This window comes from Vespa mandarinia, chromosome 1 (genome assembly GCF_050613455.1).
Source record: "Vespa mandarinia isolate Hongniang chromosome 1, ASM5061345v1, whole genome shotgun sequence".
Taxonomy (NCBI): Eukaryota; Metazoa; Arthropoda; class Insecta; order Hymenoptera; family Vespidae; genus Vespa; species Vespa mandarinia.
In genome coordinates, this window is record NC_140810.1 from 20,127,583 (window position 1) to 20,147,097 (window position 19,515).

Below are 19,515 nucleotides of genomic sequence, written 5' to 3' on the forward strand. Positions count from 1 at the left end.
AAAGTCATTAAATTAAATAAGAGTATATAACTTTATAACATTGTACAACATACGTATATCTTATTTTTAAGAATTGCACTATAGAATGTTACATATAATTATAATGACCAAAAACTGATAACTGCCCTTTTCAAATCCTTCTGAGAATAACGAAATAAACAAAATTGAAATTATGTAGATAGATAGTTAATAAAACATGAAGCAGAAGTCAAAATAAAAATTTATGAAAGTAATATGTAACTATATTGCAGAAACTCAACTATAAGAATAATATATATATATATATATATATATATATATTTCATTCTTAACAGTGGATTCTTAATATAATTTAACAGTGGATTTTATTTTTTAATTTATCTTAAGTTGTACTTCCAAAATCGGACGATTTAATATTACGATTACTAGCATATTTTTCAGCAAAAAATTACCATGGTAAAGTCGTACCGTTGTATTGAAGAAAAGAACCAGTATGTTTCTCAGAAAGTGTTTCCATAACATTTAAAATGCTGGAAATACTGGTATCAATATCCAAGGGTGCATTATTTCCTCCCATATCGGTGCGCACCCATCCAGGATGTAAACAAACAACTAAAATCCCATCATCTTTCAAATCTATACTCATAGATTTTGTTGCAGCATTAAGAGCTGCCTAAAAAAATATTAGATAAATATTGTTTATAAGTCAAAATACTTATTAATTCACAATCATGGTAACATTGCTTGATCTACCTTACTACATCTATACGAGTAAAAACCTCCTTGATCATTTTGTGTAATACTGCCAAGTATTGAAGTCATATTGATAATAGCAGCTCTGTTTATATTCATACCTTTTTCAATATCATTATTTTTAGCAGCAATCTTTATTAATGGTAGAAGTGTCTATAAAAATATTTTTAACATATAATAATATATTTTCAAAATAATATTAATAACGTAAATATAATTGAACCTTTGCCAACATAATTGGAGCTACTGTATTAATAAGAAAAGTATTTGTCAGATTTTCCTTCTTAACCATACCAAGTCTTGTAAATTTTTGTGAAATTCCAGCATTATTAAAAAGAACATTGAGTCCTGCAGATCCTACTTTTTCTTTGACGGTATTTACTATTTTTTGATAATTGCTTGTGTTAGTTAAGTCTATAAATAATTTACAATAATATTAATAAAATATAATTTAATATTATAATGTATTTAATTATAATACATTCAAAATAATATGTTACATTATATTATATCAAATTATTGTAGATATGGGATGTAATAAATAATTATTCTTCTCCATATCGCTAAAAGCACAAGAATTATCTGATAGTGAATACATAGTATATACATATGGACATATGTATTGATTATCGTAACGTTGGTAAAAATATAACTTTTATTCAACTACAATTTACGTCGCCTTTTCTCATTCGTGGTAAGACTTTCAAGTAGTCATAATATTTTTTTTTCCACGATATTGTACAAATTATGAAATCACATTTATTAAAAATAAAAAGATCATGGTGTTTAACTTGTTATAGTAAAACAGAAACAATTGAATCAGATTCCAGTGATTTGGAAAATGAAAATGTGGAATCTCAGAAAAGTGAAAATTTGAAATACGAAAACTTCGTCTTTTGTAAGTAATTTAATATTAAAGATATAACTTCTATACAAATAAAAGATCAATCCTTTCATTGTTCTAAATTGTATTTGAGTTGGATTTCTTAATCATTCGTCATTCTTAGTAATTCATAGAATGCGGTTTACCTATTTCAATGATATGAATGTTTCTTGATGTCTCAGCAAGTTTTTTCAATTCCTAGATTAGAAAAAAATCTATTTATTATAACAAACAATATCAATTAATTCTTGAACATCATTTTATAAATTGAGATTTAATTTATTTTACAAATGTACTTTAAAAACTTGTTTATTATTTTATATTATTTTATTTATTTATTTATTTTTTCTTTTTTTTATATTTACAATTTATATTTTATTTTCTAAGAAAGTAACTAATAGAATTAATAAAATAATAAAATTTTCGGCTGCTTATAAATCGATTTCTTTTTTAACGATAAATATGACGATTTTCATTTTTAATTTACGAATTCTTTGTACATATGTCTTCTTTATTAATCTATGATTATATCACGTAATCTGTCTAATCATCTCAAACTAACTTATCTGCGCATTTGTGAAAAAATCATTGGATTCTGGAAATGTAAACATGACGGGTATTATTGCTTCAACTAAATAAGCTAAATCATTATACAACTGCGTAGTATAACGCGTATTAATAGAATTACAAAGGTATGAAAAGGTTACAATTAAAGATTACAATACTATCATTAATATCGATAAATGTAACGCCGATGATATAATTTATTTGAACGTTTGGGGCTAATTTGAAAAGTAAACAATTGTAATATTATTAAAATGTTATAATAAAAAAAAAAAAAAAAAAAATGTTAAGTTCTTAAAGATAGATGGAAAAGCGATAAGATTGATAATTGAAAAATGTTCATAAAAATAAAAGAATGACTTGACTGGTTTTTGTAATTGGCAATTTCGATATCTAATTGTATTTATCCCGCGTCCTTGATGCACTTGCGTAATATTTTACAATCACCGTGAGTCATTGTTCTATCAAAGACCAGGTACTATCTAATTCGTTGAAACATCATGGAATGGGGGATGGTAGGGATATTCGCGCTTTTTCCGATCAACAGATGGCGATAAAACACAACGAACGGTATTTGTTCGTAATACTTCAGTATATTAAAGCTTTTTTGAGCGTTAGGATCTTACAATCGTTTTTTTCTTCTTGACAATTTGTAATATTATTTTTGCCAAATTAAAAACGTATAATATATAATATCATTCGATTCACAAAGAAAAACTCTAAGTTATATTACTTGAGGAAAAAAAAGGGGAAACGAGGATTAAAAGAAAATTTTCATGGCGCCGATCGGTAAGCATGTCTTATTTTGATTCGATGAATTCATTCATACAGTCATTGCGTCATCCAATTTTTGCCGATTCCTACGTCACAGTCAATCTTACCGTCGCTTTGTTTAAGTCTCGACAAGTTGCAAAAATATTTTCTGGTGGTTTGGGTAATTGTACGAGATGCTTCACTAATCCAAGACCCAGGCCACGATTGCTACCGGTTATTAAAATCGATTTCATTTCTTTTCTTAACTTTTTATTCCGATACACGAAGCACCTTTCGAATTTTTTTTTTTTATGGAACGGACTTTTCTAATTTCGCGTTAGCTAGAACGCGTGCGGGAATACTAACGAAACAATATTGCGTGGACCGTTTTAATCGTTAAAACGAGCATCATCAGTGTGACGTCACGTGCTCGTAAAACGAGCGCGATAATCATGGCGACTTTAATACTGCTCGCGAGGCTCGTGTCATCTCGAACATCGCACAGCAAATTATTCGAGTTGTCACATGCCGGATGCAACTTCTTTTATGGGAAAGCCGCAATGGCTTGCATGTGCAGTGAGTGCCGATAGCACATCTTATGTGTGCGTAATTCGTAACACGAAAGGCGTTTCTCATCTTTTATTTTACACCGTATTTAATTATTTATTTATATCTGATAATAGGTGGAACATTTAAACTTCGACATCAATCAAACCTAATTTATTCGTTTCATGTATTATAAAAATTAAGGATTTTTCATTAAGTTCATTCGAAATTTTGTTGGTGTTTCAAATTTTCATTAAATATCATTGTTATTGTATATGTAACAATTTGTATGTATTAAACTTAACCTACGTTAGATATCTAACATGTAATTATGTAATAGGCAAAATAGTTTAAATTAAATATCAGATATAATTAATACAATAATTTTTATTCTAGCTCAACATAATTTTAATTATGACCTTTTGGTCATTGGCGGAGGATCGGGTGGTTTAGCAGCAGCGAAAGAGGCCGTTGAACTTGGAGCAAAAGTTGCAGTATTAGATTTTGTTACTCCGTCTCCAAGAGGGACTACGTGGGGCTTAGGTGGTACTTGTGTGAATGTAGGATGTATACCAAAAAAATTGATGCATCAAGCTGCATTACTTGGCGAGGCTATACATGTAAGTTTAAGGATATATAAGTATAATATTCTATATTAATTTCTATTATATATGATTTCCATACATAAATATTGATTATAGGAAGCACAGTCTTTTGGATGGGTGTTACCTGATTCAAAAACTATCGTAAACAATTGGACAAATTTAAAAGTTGCTGTACAAAATCACGTTAAATCAGTTAACTGGGTAACACGGGTAGAATTAAGAACGAAGTTAGTATTAAATGCATTGTGACAGATGTATTTTTAATTATTCTTTTCTAATATTATATTTTTACTTTAATACAGAATGGTAGATTATATCAATGCTCTGGGATATTTCAAAGATGCTCATACCATAGTCGGTATATCGAAAAATGGAGAAGAAAAAATTATTACCGCAGAAAATATCTTAATTGCGGTAGGTGGAAGGCCAAAGTACCCTGATATTCCTGGTGCTTTAGAATATGGCATTAGCAGTGATGATATTTTCAGTTTAGAAAATGAACCAGGAAAAACTCTTGTTGTTGGTGCAGGATGTATCCTTTCTTATTATTTAGTTATTTATAGTTTATAATGTACAAATTTAACTTTTATTAAGTCTTTATGTTATTGAGTATAACAAGCAAAGTATATTTCTTAACAAATGCATAGATATTGGATTAGAATGTGCAGGATTTTTGAATGGTTTAGGTTATGATACAACAGTAATGGTACGTTCAATTGTGCTTAGAGGATTTGATCAACAAATAGTTAACATGGTAGCTGAAGAAATGAAAAATCGTGGCGTTCATTTCATTTATCAAGCTAAGCCTAAGAAAATTGATAAACAAGCTGATGGTCGTCTTTTAGTTGATTGGGTTGATAATGTACGTCTTGATCATCATATTACTATATATAAATATATTAATGTATAAGTCGTTAATTAAGTAGTTAATTATAATTTGTTTCTTTTAGGAGGGAAAAGTTCATCAAGATGTTTATGATACTGTTTTATTTGCGATTGGACGCCAAGCTCTTACAAAAGAATTAAAACTTGAAAATGCTAAAGTTAAAGTTCTTTCTGATAGTGGCAAAATTGACGCGGACAATGAGCAAACGAACGTACCGAATATTTATGCAGTCGGTGATGTGCTCCATGTAAGATATTAATAATTTATTTGAAATAACAAGTGCAATAATTTATTTTAACATTAATTATCAAATACTTACAGAAAAAGCCTGAATTGACACCCGTTGCTATACACGCGGGAAAACTCTTAGCTAAAAGATTGTTTGGTAATTCGAAGGAAAAAATGGATTATACAAATGTAGCTACGACTATATTTACTCCTTTAGAATATGGTTGTGTTGGACTTAGTGAAGAAGATGCTATATCTAAACATGGAGCAGACGAAATAGAAGTTTATCACGCTTATTATAAACCTACAGAATTTTTCTTGCCTCAGAAAGATGTTTCTCATTGTTATGTTAAGGTCATTGCATTTAGAAATGGTGATCAGAGAATTTTGGGCATGCATTTTATTGGTCCAAATGCTGGTGAGGTAATCCAAGGTTTTGCGGCAGCTATTAAGTAAGTTTTTTTTTTTTTGCAGGAACGTCAGAATTATACATTTTTAAACACGTAAACGAGTTTTAAGAATTTTTTAACGAGAAATACACAGAATATATAATTCATTCATCTCTAAAATTTGCTTTTTTCAGAAGTAACATAACATTCCCAATACTTAAATCTACAGTTGGTATTCATCCAACTAACGCTGAGGAATTTACACGTATACATATTACTAAACGTTCAGGATTAGATCCTAAGCCACAAAGTTGTTGTAGTTAAACTGAATACAGTCTTAAAGGATGTACTTTTAGCTACTGCTATTAAAGAATAGTTTACAAGGCGATTTACGATATATCTTTAAAGTGACCAATAATAGGATGGATATCTACTTAAATAACAAAACAAATGAATTGGATTTAATGCATTCTTTTTACATAAATTGATTAAAAAAAAAAAAAAAAAAAAAAAAAAAAAAAAAAAAAAAAAATGTTATTTTATATGACCATATATTGCAGTACATAAAAAGTTATAAGAAATGAAACAACAACTTTATAAATTACTTTATACAATAAAAAAATATCTACTGTATAATGTTTATCGTAACTATCATTTTGTCTGAATAAATAAGAATGATTATATAACATTTTTTGTTTATTATCAATATCCTTTGTAAATGTTTTAATTTTATTAAATATTTTTATAATATTTATAAGTGAAAATTTTTTAATTACACGCTTACACATGCATTACTTCCGGTAAGAAAAACGTCACTTCGCTGCGTAAATTTCTTTCTTGATTTTCGTAGTATTTTTCAACTGTTACGAGAACTCAAATCAATATATTTCATGAAAGAAATATTTCATGAAAGATTGAAAATAGGTTGTATAAATATTATATTAAAATGGCATCGTCTTTTATAAATTCTGATAAAAAAGCATCAATCAATCTGTCAAAGAATAATACGAAAAAGGAGATATCAGAATTTAACATGTGCCCATATGTAGGTAACGCTCATTTCTGAATATATTATATTTATTTTAATTATAAAATTAATTATTATTTGTAGAAACTACATTACTCCTTTGGCTTTAATCCAAACGTCCCTATAATAAATTTAACGACTAAAAATCGAACATTAATTGCGTTCGCTTCTTCACATATTGCAATGATATATGATTATAGCTCTAATGAAATGTTACCTCTTCAAGGTCATGTTAGTATAGACACGTGTAATTTATGAGATTTATCGCTTAATTGAATTAATCATAGTCGATATAATATTTAGAAAACTGCTGTTAGAACACTGTCAAGTTCGAACGATGGTAAATGGCTATTGACGGCGGATTTTGAAAAGGATTGTGCGGTAATTATTTGGGATACCGAAATCAAGTAAAAATATTAATCTTTTATGAAAACTATGCTTGTCTATAATGCGTATAAAAACGTATATACGTGATTATTGTTAAGGATGCCTATTTGCACTTTATTCGAGCCTCACGGTATAAATGGAATAACAGCAGCACGTATCAGTCCAAATGCAAAGTACATTGTTACCGTTGGCAATGAAAAATTACAAAATGTTTATTTTTGGTTGTGGACATACGGAAAAGATAAACCAGATGGTTATTTTAATGAAATATTAGCTATTTCACATTTACGTATAAAATATTTATTAGATACATTTGTGTTTTTAGCAATCGCTGAATTATCGGAAATACATTTGGATAGAATTAAAGAGATCAGTTTCGACAATGACTTTCCACAACGATTTGCTTTGACTACTGATCATCACGTACTTTTTTTTACTTGGGTTTGTAATTCGAATTTCCAATATAATGAAGAAAATTTTCAATGTAAATTTATATGATTTCATCATTCATTAGGATCAAGATGGACTTAGCTATTATCGGCCCAAAATAACTGGAAAATATGGTCATTTTGGAATTTTGAATAGTTCTGTTTTTATTACAAAAACATCGAATACGTTAACGGCGACAACTACCGGTAAAAAGCATTTGATTTTAGAAGTATTAAAATGATTAGAATTTCTTTGATCATGATTTATTCTACAGGCTTTGTATTAGTCTGGAGCCACGTTTACACCGTTGAGCATGCTGTAAAAGATACAAACTTTAAAAAGAAACATATCAAATCGATAAAATTACAAACTTGCAATATCACTGTAATTCTTAATTACGAAGGGTATTGATTAATTAAATAATAATTCTTCGAACAAAAATTTAATAAGTTTCGGAGATATTTAGAATTGATCATGCACTATTTTTTCAATATATAGAATGATTGTTACTGGCAATTCTAATGGACGAATTAATTTTTACGATAATGAATTAAAACTTTTGTATTGGTGTCAAAATCGTGAATTGGAATGTATTCGATCGATCAGTTTCGATTTATGCTCTAAATTACTTGGCCCTGTACACATTATCAGTGAAACAGATAGTAAGCTTGACATGATATAAAGCTTCTTCTGTTTTAAAAAAATATTATATTTTTCAAATAGTCGAATTGAGTGATGGGAACAGCACGGACGAATTAAAAAGCGAAATAGAATATGAATATATGGAAAATTTTGTAAGCCAAGAAGAAAATGAAAATACTTTTCAAGATGTAAAATATTTGAATGATAAGATGGATAAAAAATTGTCATATTTAACTGTAAATATAGAATCTATTCCAAAATATTACTACGACCAGAAAAATTCAATATACGTAGCTACCGATGCGACCCTACAACGTTCTAGATTCATCGTTAGAAATAGTTTTGTATGTAAGTGTTTTTCATAAAAATAATATATAGCTAATTGAATAAAATGAATATACATGCATATATATGTATATATGTATATTGGTATTTGTCACAGCTACAACGAAAGGTACACTTGCTTTATTAGATATTGCAAATTTAAAATGCAAATTCATTTCGAAATATTATGCTGCCCATGTAACGAGTTTAGATGCACATCCGGAAAGGTACAGAAATTTAATTAAAAATATATTTTATGAAATGAAAACTAATAAATTCATTTACAGTACTTATCTTATCACGGGAAATAGAGAGAGTATATTAAGTTTATACGATTATGAGAAATGTAGCTTGATTATATCCAGAAAAGTTCCAGATCTACCAAATTTGGAAGCGATTTTTAATTATCAAACGAAAAAGAATCAAATAATTTATATTAGTTGTCCACAAACGCATGAAAGTTTGACTGCCATTACTGCCCTCAAATATTCTCCAACATGTACGCTGCAACATCTTTTCAATCAACATTTTTTCTTTTGCGAATGAAATTATTAATTCTAACAAATGCTAATCCAGAATGGTTTTTTTTTGTCAGCTGATTTACTCATCTGTGGTATGGAAAATGGTACTTTATGGGTATTACATCCACTAACATTGGAATTATTAGATGAATTTCCTTACAAACATTCGTCTCAATCTATTCGTACTGTTGCCTTTACCAAATGTTCGACTTACATGGCTTATTCCGTTAAGTATTTTTTCAGCGATAAATAAAATACTTACGTAAATCTTTATTTCATTTACTTATTTTTTTTTTTTTTTTTTTTTTTTTAGGATGATGCTCTATCTATCGTAGTATTCAAAAAAAATGATTCAAAATTCCTAAATGAAACTAACATTTGGAATTTAATTGGAAAATGTCATTCACATTGTTTACCAATTAGACAAGTGTTATTTGGACCTTCTATTAGAGACGATTCAGTTCCTCGACTTTTCTCTTTAGGGGAGGATAAAGATCTTATTGAATATGATTTAAAAGATAGGTAAACGAAAAATTATATATATATATATATTTTTTTTTTTTAATATTTGCCATATGTAGAATATTATACGTATATAATAATATATCTATATCAAAACAATAGTGGACCATATCCGGATCCAGGATTAAAAATTTTACAGATAGATCGAATTGAATCAAAAGCTACTCCTCTGTACATGGAATGGTATCCGCAAATCGGAATGGAGACTTTTTTTGTGATATCGAATTCTGAAGTAATTTATGACTTGAAAATTGAACGAATCATATATATATATATATATTAATATATTTTACAATTTTAGTACAAGTACAAATTATTAAATGATATAATAAGGATGATTCGTGGAACTTATGTGAACGCAACATTTGGAACGCCTGTACAACGTTTTAAAGTATCTGAAATTATGGGATTTTCATTGATCATATCATTATAATTTTTCGTTTCCAGATATTAACAAAAGAAAATAATAACATCTATATGGTATTTTCAACTGATAAAGAAATAGGTCTACAAATTCTTCCTTTAGATGGCAATCCTTATAGAAACATAGGACTTACTGGACATCCGCGTCAGGTATTTTATTATCTCTCTCTCTCTCTCTCTATATATATATATATATATGTATATTTTTTTTTTATTGTACAAACTTTTATTAAAAAGAATATAAGCACATTAGATCACTGGATTCGCTGTGGATTGTAAAAACAGTATCGTATTTACTATGGGATATAGAGATTCTTGTGTTTTAATGTGGAAGATAAAATTCAGGTTTGTAAAAAAACTAAACTATACTTCAAAGCACCTTGGCAAATCTTCAAAGAAGAAATTTACATATTATTAAAAATATAAAAAGACTAGAGTGTATGTTTGTTACAGATCAGTAAATATTATGAAACGCTTAGGAGGAGAAGGATTGTCTCCATTTTATAGTTTCATAAAAGGTGGTAAAAATGGGTGGTTATTTAACGAAATGCAAGATTTATTCTACTACGCACAGATTTTACAACAAGGAGAAAATACTATCGAAACAAGAAAGGTTTCTGGTATGGCTTCTATTAAACAAATACCAAATTTAATGCGAGCCATTGGTTATTTCCCTAGTAACAAAGAAGTACGATTAAGCGTTGATTTATATTACTTAACAATTAACATTTATCTATACTTTAAGCACAATTTGAAGATAATTACGTCTTAAATCTTCTAGCTGGAAAACATTATGCGTGAAGTATCCTATAGGAATTATGCGGAAACGGGACAATTATTGGAGGAAATTACTTTCGAAGATTTTGTTAAACTTTACATCAATCATCGACCTGTATTTGGATATTCTATGAGAGAAATGAAAGAAGCTTTCGCAAGTTTTTGCGAAAAAGACTTGAGTAATGATGAAGATTTAATATTAACTCGAGATCAATTTATGAATATCTTATTTGGTACATACCCAGAGAATAATATCTTGAAAGATAAGAAACTTCTCGGTTAGTAATTTTAATTTCATTGTATTTTTTCCTATAACTTGAATTACGACTTCATTGAAAGGTGAACCACTGACATTAGAAGAAGCATATACATACCTAAAACTGCTTATTCCTTCGGAGGATGCCAATATAGAACATTTTGCAGATTCAAAAGGACAAATATCTACATCTATAAATTTCGATTTTCTACCATCGGTAAGAGTAACAATTGTACTGACTTGTATGAATCAAACGCTATTAAATAGGCTTTCGAAAATTAATGTATTATTATTTTATGATACAGAGGATATCTTACAAAGATTTTGTCACGGTTATTTTGGGTGTTGATTTGTTGGAGAAGATGAGGGCTGAGAATAAAATTACGTGATGTTTGCCGCACTGCCGATACAATTTTTTTACTCAATTTTTATATACATTATGAAAGTTATCTAAGGTAATAAAGAAATGATGGAAAAACCGTGTCTATCTTGCGTTACATGTTTCAATTAATTTTACGGGGAGAAAGAGAGGAAAGGACGATTGCACTATTTGAAAGATTTTCATTAATAAAAATATTTAAATTTGCAATCAAAATAAGCGCAGTATATGATCAAAGTTTTTTTTTTCTTTTTTTTTTAATAATCTTATTAAAAATATGTACGAGATTAAAATTTGTAAAACTGAAACATTTTCAATGACAATAGAAGAACTATCCCTTTCTTCTATATCCATTTCATAATACTGATCAATGATTTAAACATATTTTTAATAGTATTTATTTCGGATAATTTCGTTATGAGTTAAAGTCACTTCACTTTGAATTATCAAGTTAATTTTTTTATGTTAATAAGAAAGAAAAAATTGAGATATTTTAATTAACATTAATCCGAAATATTTTCAAAAGCTACGATAAAAGCGATAATACATCCAGGCATTAATGCGGCAGATTTCAAGAATAACTTTATGAAATGGACTTAAAGAAGTATAGGCAGAAATTTATTAAAAATTATATACTAACAATGTGCTGCATGATATTACACGATCAGCAGTCGTATGTCTTGTGCCATCTTATGCGACTAATTATTACACCGCTTGTCCCATTAGGAACGCAATTTCCTTATCTGAGCTACGATAGTTCTAACTGTAAGTATTGTTTTATTTGTTCATTTGATCTCGACACCTATAGCAACGCAGTGCCAGCGGTATGTCATTTACACATTTCTAATTTAAATGGAATATGCATTAATCAGGATTATGCCATTGCGAATGGATCCGCAATCTGTAAGAGAAACAATGTTGATAATAGGCCCAATAACTTTTGAAGCGCTGAATTAGCGTAGCAAGGTGTATAATTGCAGTGTCATCCATATCTGTAATGAAGAACATCTTTTTTCCTATCTTTTTTTCTTTTTTTTTCTTTTTTTTTTTTTTCTTTTCTCTCTCCATACAACGCGTTACGCGATAGACTAGAAATAACGAAAGACCCATTTGTTTTATGAACCATATTTTTTTTTTTTTCTAAAAGCGTGAAGAAACTATAAGAGAAAAAGTAAGATCAACAATTTTAGACGACGAGAGCATCTATTTCTTTTCAACGTTAACGCGTTAAGTAAATAACATCAAAGAAACTTAACACATTAAATTATAAAATTGAAGCTATTCCAGCTATAAAATGGACCGTGATTCGTATCAATATCCCGACTTCACAACCGAGGTTCAACGTTTCATCAAAAACCAATAGTCAAGCACATGGTTAAACGATTGTTCGTACAATGGAGGCATGGACACCGCCAGCAGTGCCGACTGTCGGATCGGGCGCAACTGTAAATTGAATTCATAAAACACAGCCCTCCCCACTCTCGCGCGCGTGCTCTCTCTCTCTCTCTCTCGCTCTCTCTCTCTCTCTCTCTCTCTCTCTCTCTCTCTCTCTCTCTCTCTCTCTCTTCACATTCAAGAAATTTTGCATCCCTGGCGCAATGCAGTCTACAGTCCTAAAAACCGATGTTACACACCGCCTATCATCTAAATTGAAGTCTATACACGGCATTTCATCGTTAAAAGAAGTACAAACAAATGTACACAAAAAACCTTATTTCATTGTTATAAACTCTAGGGCATATTTACAATTATATACAAACATTCTTGTTATTGGCTTAAGAAAAATATCAACATGGAACAGCGTATATCATTTTTTGTTTTTTTGTTTTTTTTCTTTTTTTTCTTTTTTTTTTACCAAGAAGAAAGAAAGGTAAACGCTATGAGTACGTCTAAACTTAATTTTAAGTGAGCTTGGTATTAAGATTTAAAACGGTCACTCACAATATCCATGCTATCCTTAGAAGATCGAAGCAGGCACCGTCTATCGTTATCAATCGAAATAGTCTTCTCTATTTTGCACAATACCATGCTTTTTCCTACAGTCTGGACAATACCACTTGCCCTTAGGTGGCACCATAATGCCGACACACTCGAAATGAAACCACTCGATGCGACAGTCCTCGCCGTCGCAAGCGATCATTTCGGATACCTCGTCGTAGGGACATTGACAGTAACAATATAGATTAACTGGACGCTCCGTAATCGGTGGGTTGCTCTCCGAAACGTGGCTCTGCGATTGCTGTTGAATTGACATTTCAACATCGGAACCACTGGATTCGCTACTACTATCTGCCGGTCCCTCGGACTCCGTCGCGGATGTTGCCGTCACGTTCAAAAGCGATTCGGTATGAGTCTCAACGACATTCGACCTATAAGCCACAGTCTTTCCACCAAAAGATAATCGTTGCTGTAGAGGCTTGGGATTCGGTGCAGGTACGAAAGACGGTGCCTCGACGACCTTCCTCCATTTCATTGTCGGCTGCTTCTCCGTCTCCTCGTCGCTGGAGTCGCCATAAAAACGCTTTGGTATACGTTTCCTCTTCGATGATCTTTTGTTCTCCGTTTCGGAACCGCTACCACCGATATTCTGATTTGTATGAGGATGAGATTCGACCGCCGTTACAGCCGTTTGAATATCGTTCGTGATAAGATTCGGCGTCGACGATCTACCAAGCTGATGATGTTGATGATGGCCGATCATCGTTGCCGAGGAGACGGAGAAGTTTGAATTCTTCTGATAATACGCTTTAGGAATGTTAAGCTTCAATGATTCCACCATTGGAGTAGTAACGACGCGTTGCTTACCCCTCTCGCCCCGTTTACGTTTTTTCGTTTTTACTTTCTTCTTTTGTTGCTGCGGTTGATCCTCGACGCTGGGCGTTGGATTGGGCGATGGAGTAACACAACTTTCGTCCGTTATACCGTTGTTCAATGGAATTCCCGATTCCGTCGAAGCTGGTGCAACGGCTGCAAGCAACAACAGCTGATTTCTCTTTTCTGCCAATAATTTATTAGCAAGTTGCTGCGGATGCTCGTCATAAAAGTCCTCATCCGTTAGGGTCTCGTCCGTTTCTAAATCCGATTCCCTTAACAATGGTTTGGGAAGAGAAATCGGTTCGATGGGTACGTCGGTTACATTGTCCACTTCGATGGGTGCTTCCTTATTTTCATTTTCTGCGACACCAGGTTGATTCTTCTGATCAACTTCCTTTTCCTTCTTACGTTCTTTACGATTGGACGATTTACGGGGAGAACTTTCCGATGCAGAACTATCGGAATCGGAGCTACTACTGGAACTCGAGGAACTACCGGACGACGAGCTACTACAACTACAATTGGTACCGCAGGAACAGCTGCTCGAGTCGCTTTCGCTAGAAGAATCGCTCGAAGATGTACTACCATTTTGTTTCTTCTTCTTAGGACTCTTCCCTTTTTTCTTATTTACATCGCTCTCACAGCCAGTATTTTGTGCTAAACTACCAGCGGATGGGCTTCTTTGTAGCTTGTTGTTGGTGTAATCAGAGAAATCGACGTTACCCGTTCCTTTCTCATCTTCTTTAGCTACGCCTTCGGTATTTTTTTCTTTCTCCGACCATACGACGCAATAATCGTGATCGGCCAAAACTATACTCCTCAAAAATGCAACGTCTATTTCAGGTTCGGGTTCTTTGTTGGAAAGATTGACCGATTCTTGCATCTCCAAGCTGGCCGTATATGATTTAAAATTATCCCAAATGCCATCCATTATTTTTGCTTCTTGTTTCTTTTCCTCTTCGTTTTCCTCTTCATCTGCTATATTATCATTAGCTTGTAACGGTGATGCTGCTTTAGCGGATATTAAAGGTGACACCGTTTCCTCCGTGTTACCTCGCTCGGAGGTTACCTCATTTTTCTCCGCGCTTTCCTCATTCTTCTTGATATCGTCCTTCGCTTCTTCGGTTTCGCTCTCGCTATCGGAGGATAAATTGAGCGGTGGCAAATCATAAACATCTACCACCTTTTTTACAGTCTCCTTAACATCTTTTGTACCTTCCGAGGTGCTCAACGCCAAGTGATCCACGGTATTTGTTTTATCTTTATCAGATTTCTCATCGACAATCGAAAGCTGATTGTTCGTCGCATCTACCGTGCAAACGTCTACGGGTGGTGGCTCTTTATGACTTTCTTCGTGTTTAGTCAAGAGCCTTTGTGAGATGAAACGTTCAGAGCATTCGCTACAAGAGTACGGTTGATCTCCCGAATGTAATCTTTTATGAACTTTTAGCGCTACTGCGCGACTAAAACTGGAACCACATTCTTCGCAAACGAAAGCCGTAGGTGGGATACAGAAATGATAAATATGCGGCCATTTCTTTTGTAAACATTTTTTACATAGAACACTTTCGGTGCCGTGCTTCCAGAAAAGGTGTTTCGTAATATCGGGCTTGTTTCTGTACGCGATGCCGCATCGATAACACAAATGATGAAGCTTGTGCTTCCATACGTGATTCGACAATCGTTGTTGATTTCCAGTAGTCTCCAAGCATACGTCGCAAGCATGATGACTCTTTCGTAAATGTACCATTAATCTGAATGCAGATGGAAGACTACTAATAGAACAAAGACAACATCTATACTTGACATTTATATTCGGTGAATATACGCCTGGACATAAATGACATAACAATTCACTGTAACTATAAAACGTTGATTTACACATTATACAAATTAAAATTGTCTTTTGATGCATTTTTCGATGGTGAGTATATAGTTCTTTGTGTATTGCAGAATTATATCTACAGTGAAAACATTCATATGTCCTAACAGTTTGAATATTATAGGTACCATTTGTGCTGCTGTACGTATCGAGATTGAAGTAATTCGTTTCGAGTTCCTCCAGAGACTTTTTTACTCTTACCGTAAATTGTTCCGGTTGTATAATTATAGCCGGATGCTGTGGATGAAATTTATGCTCAGAAAGCATATGTAATCCTAATTGTTTTCCATTTACAGCTATATGGCGTGCGTGATTGCAGTAGACACAAAACGGGCTAGCTGCTTCTATACATTTTTTCAATAAGTCTTCTATCTCTGTACTATCTAATGTACCTTCGACATTAAGATCTATAGGTGGGACATCTTCTCCAGCTAAAACTATACCGTCGCTCGGCTGGGTTGCTAATTCTGGAGCACAATTTATGGCATCTTTTTTCACATCATTATACGGTTCTGTTGTGCTAAATTCACCATTTGCATTTTCACCTATACCGAATTCCTCTTTCTCTTCGTGAACACTCGTATTTTCTTTCATTTCCATGCTTGATTTAGGTTTCGCCGCTATATCCTCAGATTGATCTAATTCATTAATATCATCTTCCGCATTACTATCTATTACAGCTAATTTATAGCTATCGGAATCACTATCGGCCTCGTTTATTTGATTACTTTCTACATTATCCTTATCCTTCTGTGTTAGACTTAAAAGCTTCTCTTCTGACGTTGATTCTTCTGCATTGTTATTCTCTTCGGAATCTCTACTAATATTATGAGTTTCTACATTTCCCGTCGAACTTACAGAAAATTGCGAATTCTTATTTGTACAAATTTTAATTACTAAACTTCTGTCAGACGCAGGGGCAGTATTAAACGAAACTGACGTTTGAGATTCTGTAGGCGGTGCAGCCTCAACATGTTTACTACCATCATCAGGATATTCTTCCTTTGGTTGGAGATCTTGCTGTGATTCATGTTGGGGACTAAATAACGATCGACTAATTGGACTATGAACAGGACTCGACGATGAGTGAGACTCTAAGTCAAACTTTGTTTTAGATATTTCTTCTACCTTTTCATCTTTCTCCACTAGATCCATATCTTTTGTTATTTGATGCTCAGAATTAATTTCATGTAATTCTTCATTTGTCGTCGTTTCTAAAGGAATGCTATCCATTTTATTACATTTATTTTCAGTCTGTGATTTTCCATTACTAGTTATGTCTGCATCAAATAATATCATTGCATCAGTTTTATTTGCTTTTGGTATATCTTCGTCCTCCTCAGTATCATTTGTACAACGTGAAACCTCCATAATAGTTTGAGTCACACTATCATAGGGCTCAATTTCATTATTATTTTGAATTAAAGAATTCTCTGGAGATGCTTTTACTATAGAAGATATATGATCTTCTTTTTGCTCTATTTCATTGCTACGGGAATCGTCAATACATTTGGATACCTCCATTATTGTTTCTGACACCGTATCCCTGGTTACATTAATCTCATCTTGTACATTTCCATCTCTAATCACTGTATCTGAGGAAAGTTTATTTTCATTAGATTGTGAAGTAATTGCTTTTGCATTAACCTTTTTCGCATGTTGCTGACAAGAATTAGATATACTATCCTCCCCATGTTTATTCCTATTATTTTTAATTACTTTTCTTGACGTTCCTTTGTTATTACCATTTGCTGGTTTCTCAACGACAAACGTTGATACCGTTCCTGTTTGTACAGTCGTCGTAACAGGTACCACAGGATCTGCTTCTTTATTAGATTCAACTGCTAAAGCACAAGTATTTGCATGCGAGCCTGTTTGACATAAAGAGCAGACAGTTGTAGAAGCTTCCTGTTTAGTCGGGGGAGAACAAAAATGGTTATAGAAATTATCTGTTTCAGAGAACATCTTTTCGCAAGTGCAACAAACCAAATAACATGATCCTTTGAAAGCACTGTAAAAGTCTTCAACAGAGTTAAATCCCATTTCTGGTACACTATGTTTCTTAGATAAATGATAAGATAATCTTTCTGCTTGTCCAAACATTCCTAGACAAAACAGACATATATGGCGTTTATGTATATCCCTCATATGTAAAAACAAATTCCAATTTTCAAAATAAGTACCACAAGCTGCGCACAAATATACTTTCCTTGTAATTTTAAAGTTAGCAGCATGTGATTGAGAGGATGTTTCAGACGTGCTCGGTAATCCTTGCATCGGTGCCATGGCAGTATTACACACGCACTGACTTTGCTTTAAATTCGTGAAAGTAGAATTTGTAGAAGAATGACACTTAGAACACTTTAACTTTGAAGAAGGTTGAAGTCCCAAATATTGAGCATACTCTGTTATCTTCCCCCTTTTACTTTCGGTTCTTTTTTCTTTATTAATTTTTGCTGATACATTTGAATGGGATATTTGCTCTTGAGAAAAGTTTTTAGAAGCAACCGATTGTATCTCCTGAGCTTGAGCCAAGATACGTTTTTTAAAACCTTTGAATACAATTTTCGATCCAGTATTCCTACTTGGTGAATCTTTAGGAGTTACTGAATTATATCTATTTATTCGTTTCCCTTCTTCGATCGTATCGATATATACGTTATCAACAGAATGTTTTAGAGTATTGCCAAATGTTGGATCTTTGAGCTGTTGATCTCCCAAAATGCTCCACATGTCCATAATTTTACTCTCACCATCTTCATCTTCCATAATAATGCAGACTGCTAGAACAATGTTACCTGAAATATAATAATAAAATCTTTTAACTTTTATGGAAAATCTTTCTGATGTCATCCTTTATGTATATGTATATATGTATACATATACATATAAAATAAAAAATAAAAAAAAGAGTTATATACACAAATATTAATTAAGTAATTATTAACAATAGTATGTAGATAACGAAGGAAAGTGACAAAAAATTATTATTTTTATCTGTACATTAAATTATCCAAGAATGCAAATAATATTAAATACATAACCTCATTCTTTCTACTTTTTTTTTTTTTCTAATGAAATATTTCCTTAATAAAATTGTCGATCTAAAAGAAGTTAATGTAACGTTATATAGAAGAAGATTATTTCATCATAGGATGAAATATATATCGTGTAAAGCTTAACATTAATGCACTTACAAATTCATCGTAATATTTAATAAGACTCTTAGTTAATTGTTCTTCAATTCAAGACATAAATTAATACGCTTGATAATTACTTTTAGAGCCTAATGAAGAATTTATTTGTCGATTATAAAATAGAACTTAAATAGTAGAAGAAAAAAGAAAAAAAAAATATATATATATATAATCTGAAGATCCGTACCTGCATTAATTTAAGAACGCAAATGTTTACTCCAAAATACGTAAACTCTATCTCGTACAATATCTTGGATGAAAACATTATGAAGTCTCATACGTGATGATCCTGCATACTTTGATTTTCCCTCCTTGGCCCGTCTTCAGAGACGAAAGAGCGATCGAAGTC

At 31.8% G+C, this 19,515-nt stretch overlaps 4 protein-coding genes across 9 annotated transcripts; 2 read left to right on the top strand and 2 right to left on the bottom strand.

Moving 5' to 3' along the window:
• Positions 1-2: 2 nt before the first annotated feature.
• Positions 3-3,193, bottom strand: sni (SDR family oxidoreductase sniffer). 3 transcript variants are annotated; one of them, XM_085657864.1, is made up of 6 exons: positions 3,061-3,193; positions 1,762-1,813; positions 956-1,146; positions 733-885; positions 448-652; positions 3-140 (listed from the first exon to the last, which is right to left on the bottom strand). In XM_085657864.1, the coding sequence occupies exons 1-6, from the start codon at positions 3,184-3,186 to the stop codon at positions 79-81; spliced, it is 789 nt and encodes a 262-aa protein (XP_085513990.1). In that variant the 5' UTR covers positions 3,187-3,193; the 3' UTR covers positions 3-78. The 3 variants fall into 3 exon arrangements, with proteins under 3 accessions (XP_085513990.1, XP_085513999.1, XP_035735517.1); XM_085657873.1 differs by having other exon boundaries at positions 64-137; XM_035879624.2 differs by lacking the exon at positions 3-140 and having other exon boundaries at positions 284-652.
• Positions 1,465-6,274, top strand: Trxr1 (Thioredoxin reductase 1). Of its 4 annotated transcripts, none has more exons than XM_035879601.2 (8): positions 1,465-1,630; positions 3,875-4,098; positions 4,180-4,310; positions 4,386-4,615; positions 4,731-4,945; positions 5,034-5,216; positions 5,291-5,649; positions 5,781-6,274. In XM_035879601.2, exons 1-8 carry the CDS (start codon positions 1,480-1,482, stop codon positions 5,908-5,910), a joined length of 1,623 nt encoding a protein of 540 aa, XP_035735494.1. In that variant the 5' UTR covers positions 1,465-1,479; the 3' UTR covers positions 5,911-6,274. The 4 variants fall into 4 exon arrangements, with proteins under 4 accessions (XP_035735494.1, XP_035735496.1, XP_035735495.1 ...); XM_035879603.2 differs by lacking the exon at positions 1,465-1,630 and adding an exon at positions 2,731-2,968; XM_035879602.2 differs by lacking the exon at positions 1,465-1,630 and adding an exon at positions 3,373-3,508.
• Positions 6,275-6,532: 258 nt separating this feature from the next.
• LOC118447437 (cilia- and flagella-associated protein 251) lies at positions 6,533-11,300 on the top strand. The gene is made up of 21 exons (XM_035879366.2): positions 6,533-6,631; positions 6,698-6,844; positions 6,917-7,020; positions 7,099-7,253; positions 7,326-7,441; positions 7,515-7,635; positions 7,704-7,833; positions 7,928-8,091; positions 8,153-8,419; positions 8,514-8,622; positions 8,683-8,894; positions 8,991-9,142; positions 9,230-9,438; positions 9,541-9,670; positions 9,740-9,829; positions 9,886-10,011; positions 10,115-10,206; positions 10,315-10,549; positions 10,643-10,916; positions 10,978-11,111; positions 11,200-11,300. Exons 1-21 carry the CDS (start codon positions 6,533-6,535, stop codon positions 11,281-11,283), a joined length of 3,150 nt encoding a protein of 1,049 aa, XP_035735259.2. The 3' UTR covers positions 11,284-11,300.
• MESR4 (misexpression suppressor of ras 4) lies at positions 10,047-19,493 on the bottom strand. Its single transcript, XM_035879580.2, has 2 exons — positions 19,354-19,493; positions 10,047-18,767 (listed from the first exon to the last, which is right to left on the bottom strand). The coding sequence occupies exon 2, from the start codon at positions 18,736-18,738 to the stop codon at positions 13,264-13,266; it is 5,475 nt and encodes a 1,824-aa protein (XP_035735473.1). The 5' UTR covers positions 18,739-18,767; positions 19,354-19,493; the 3' UTR covers positions 10,047-13,263.
• Positions 19,494-19,515: the final 22 nt, after the last annotated feature.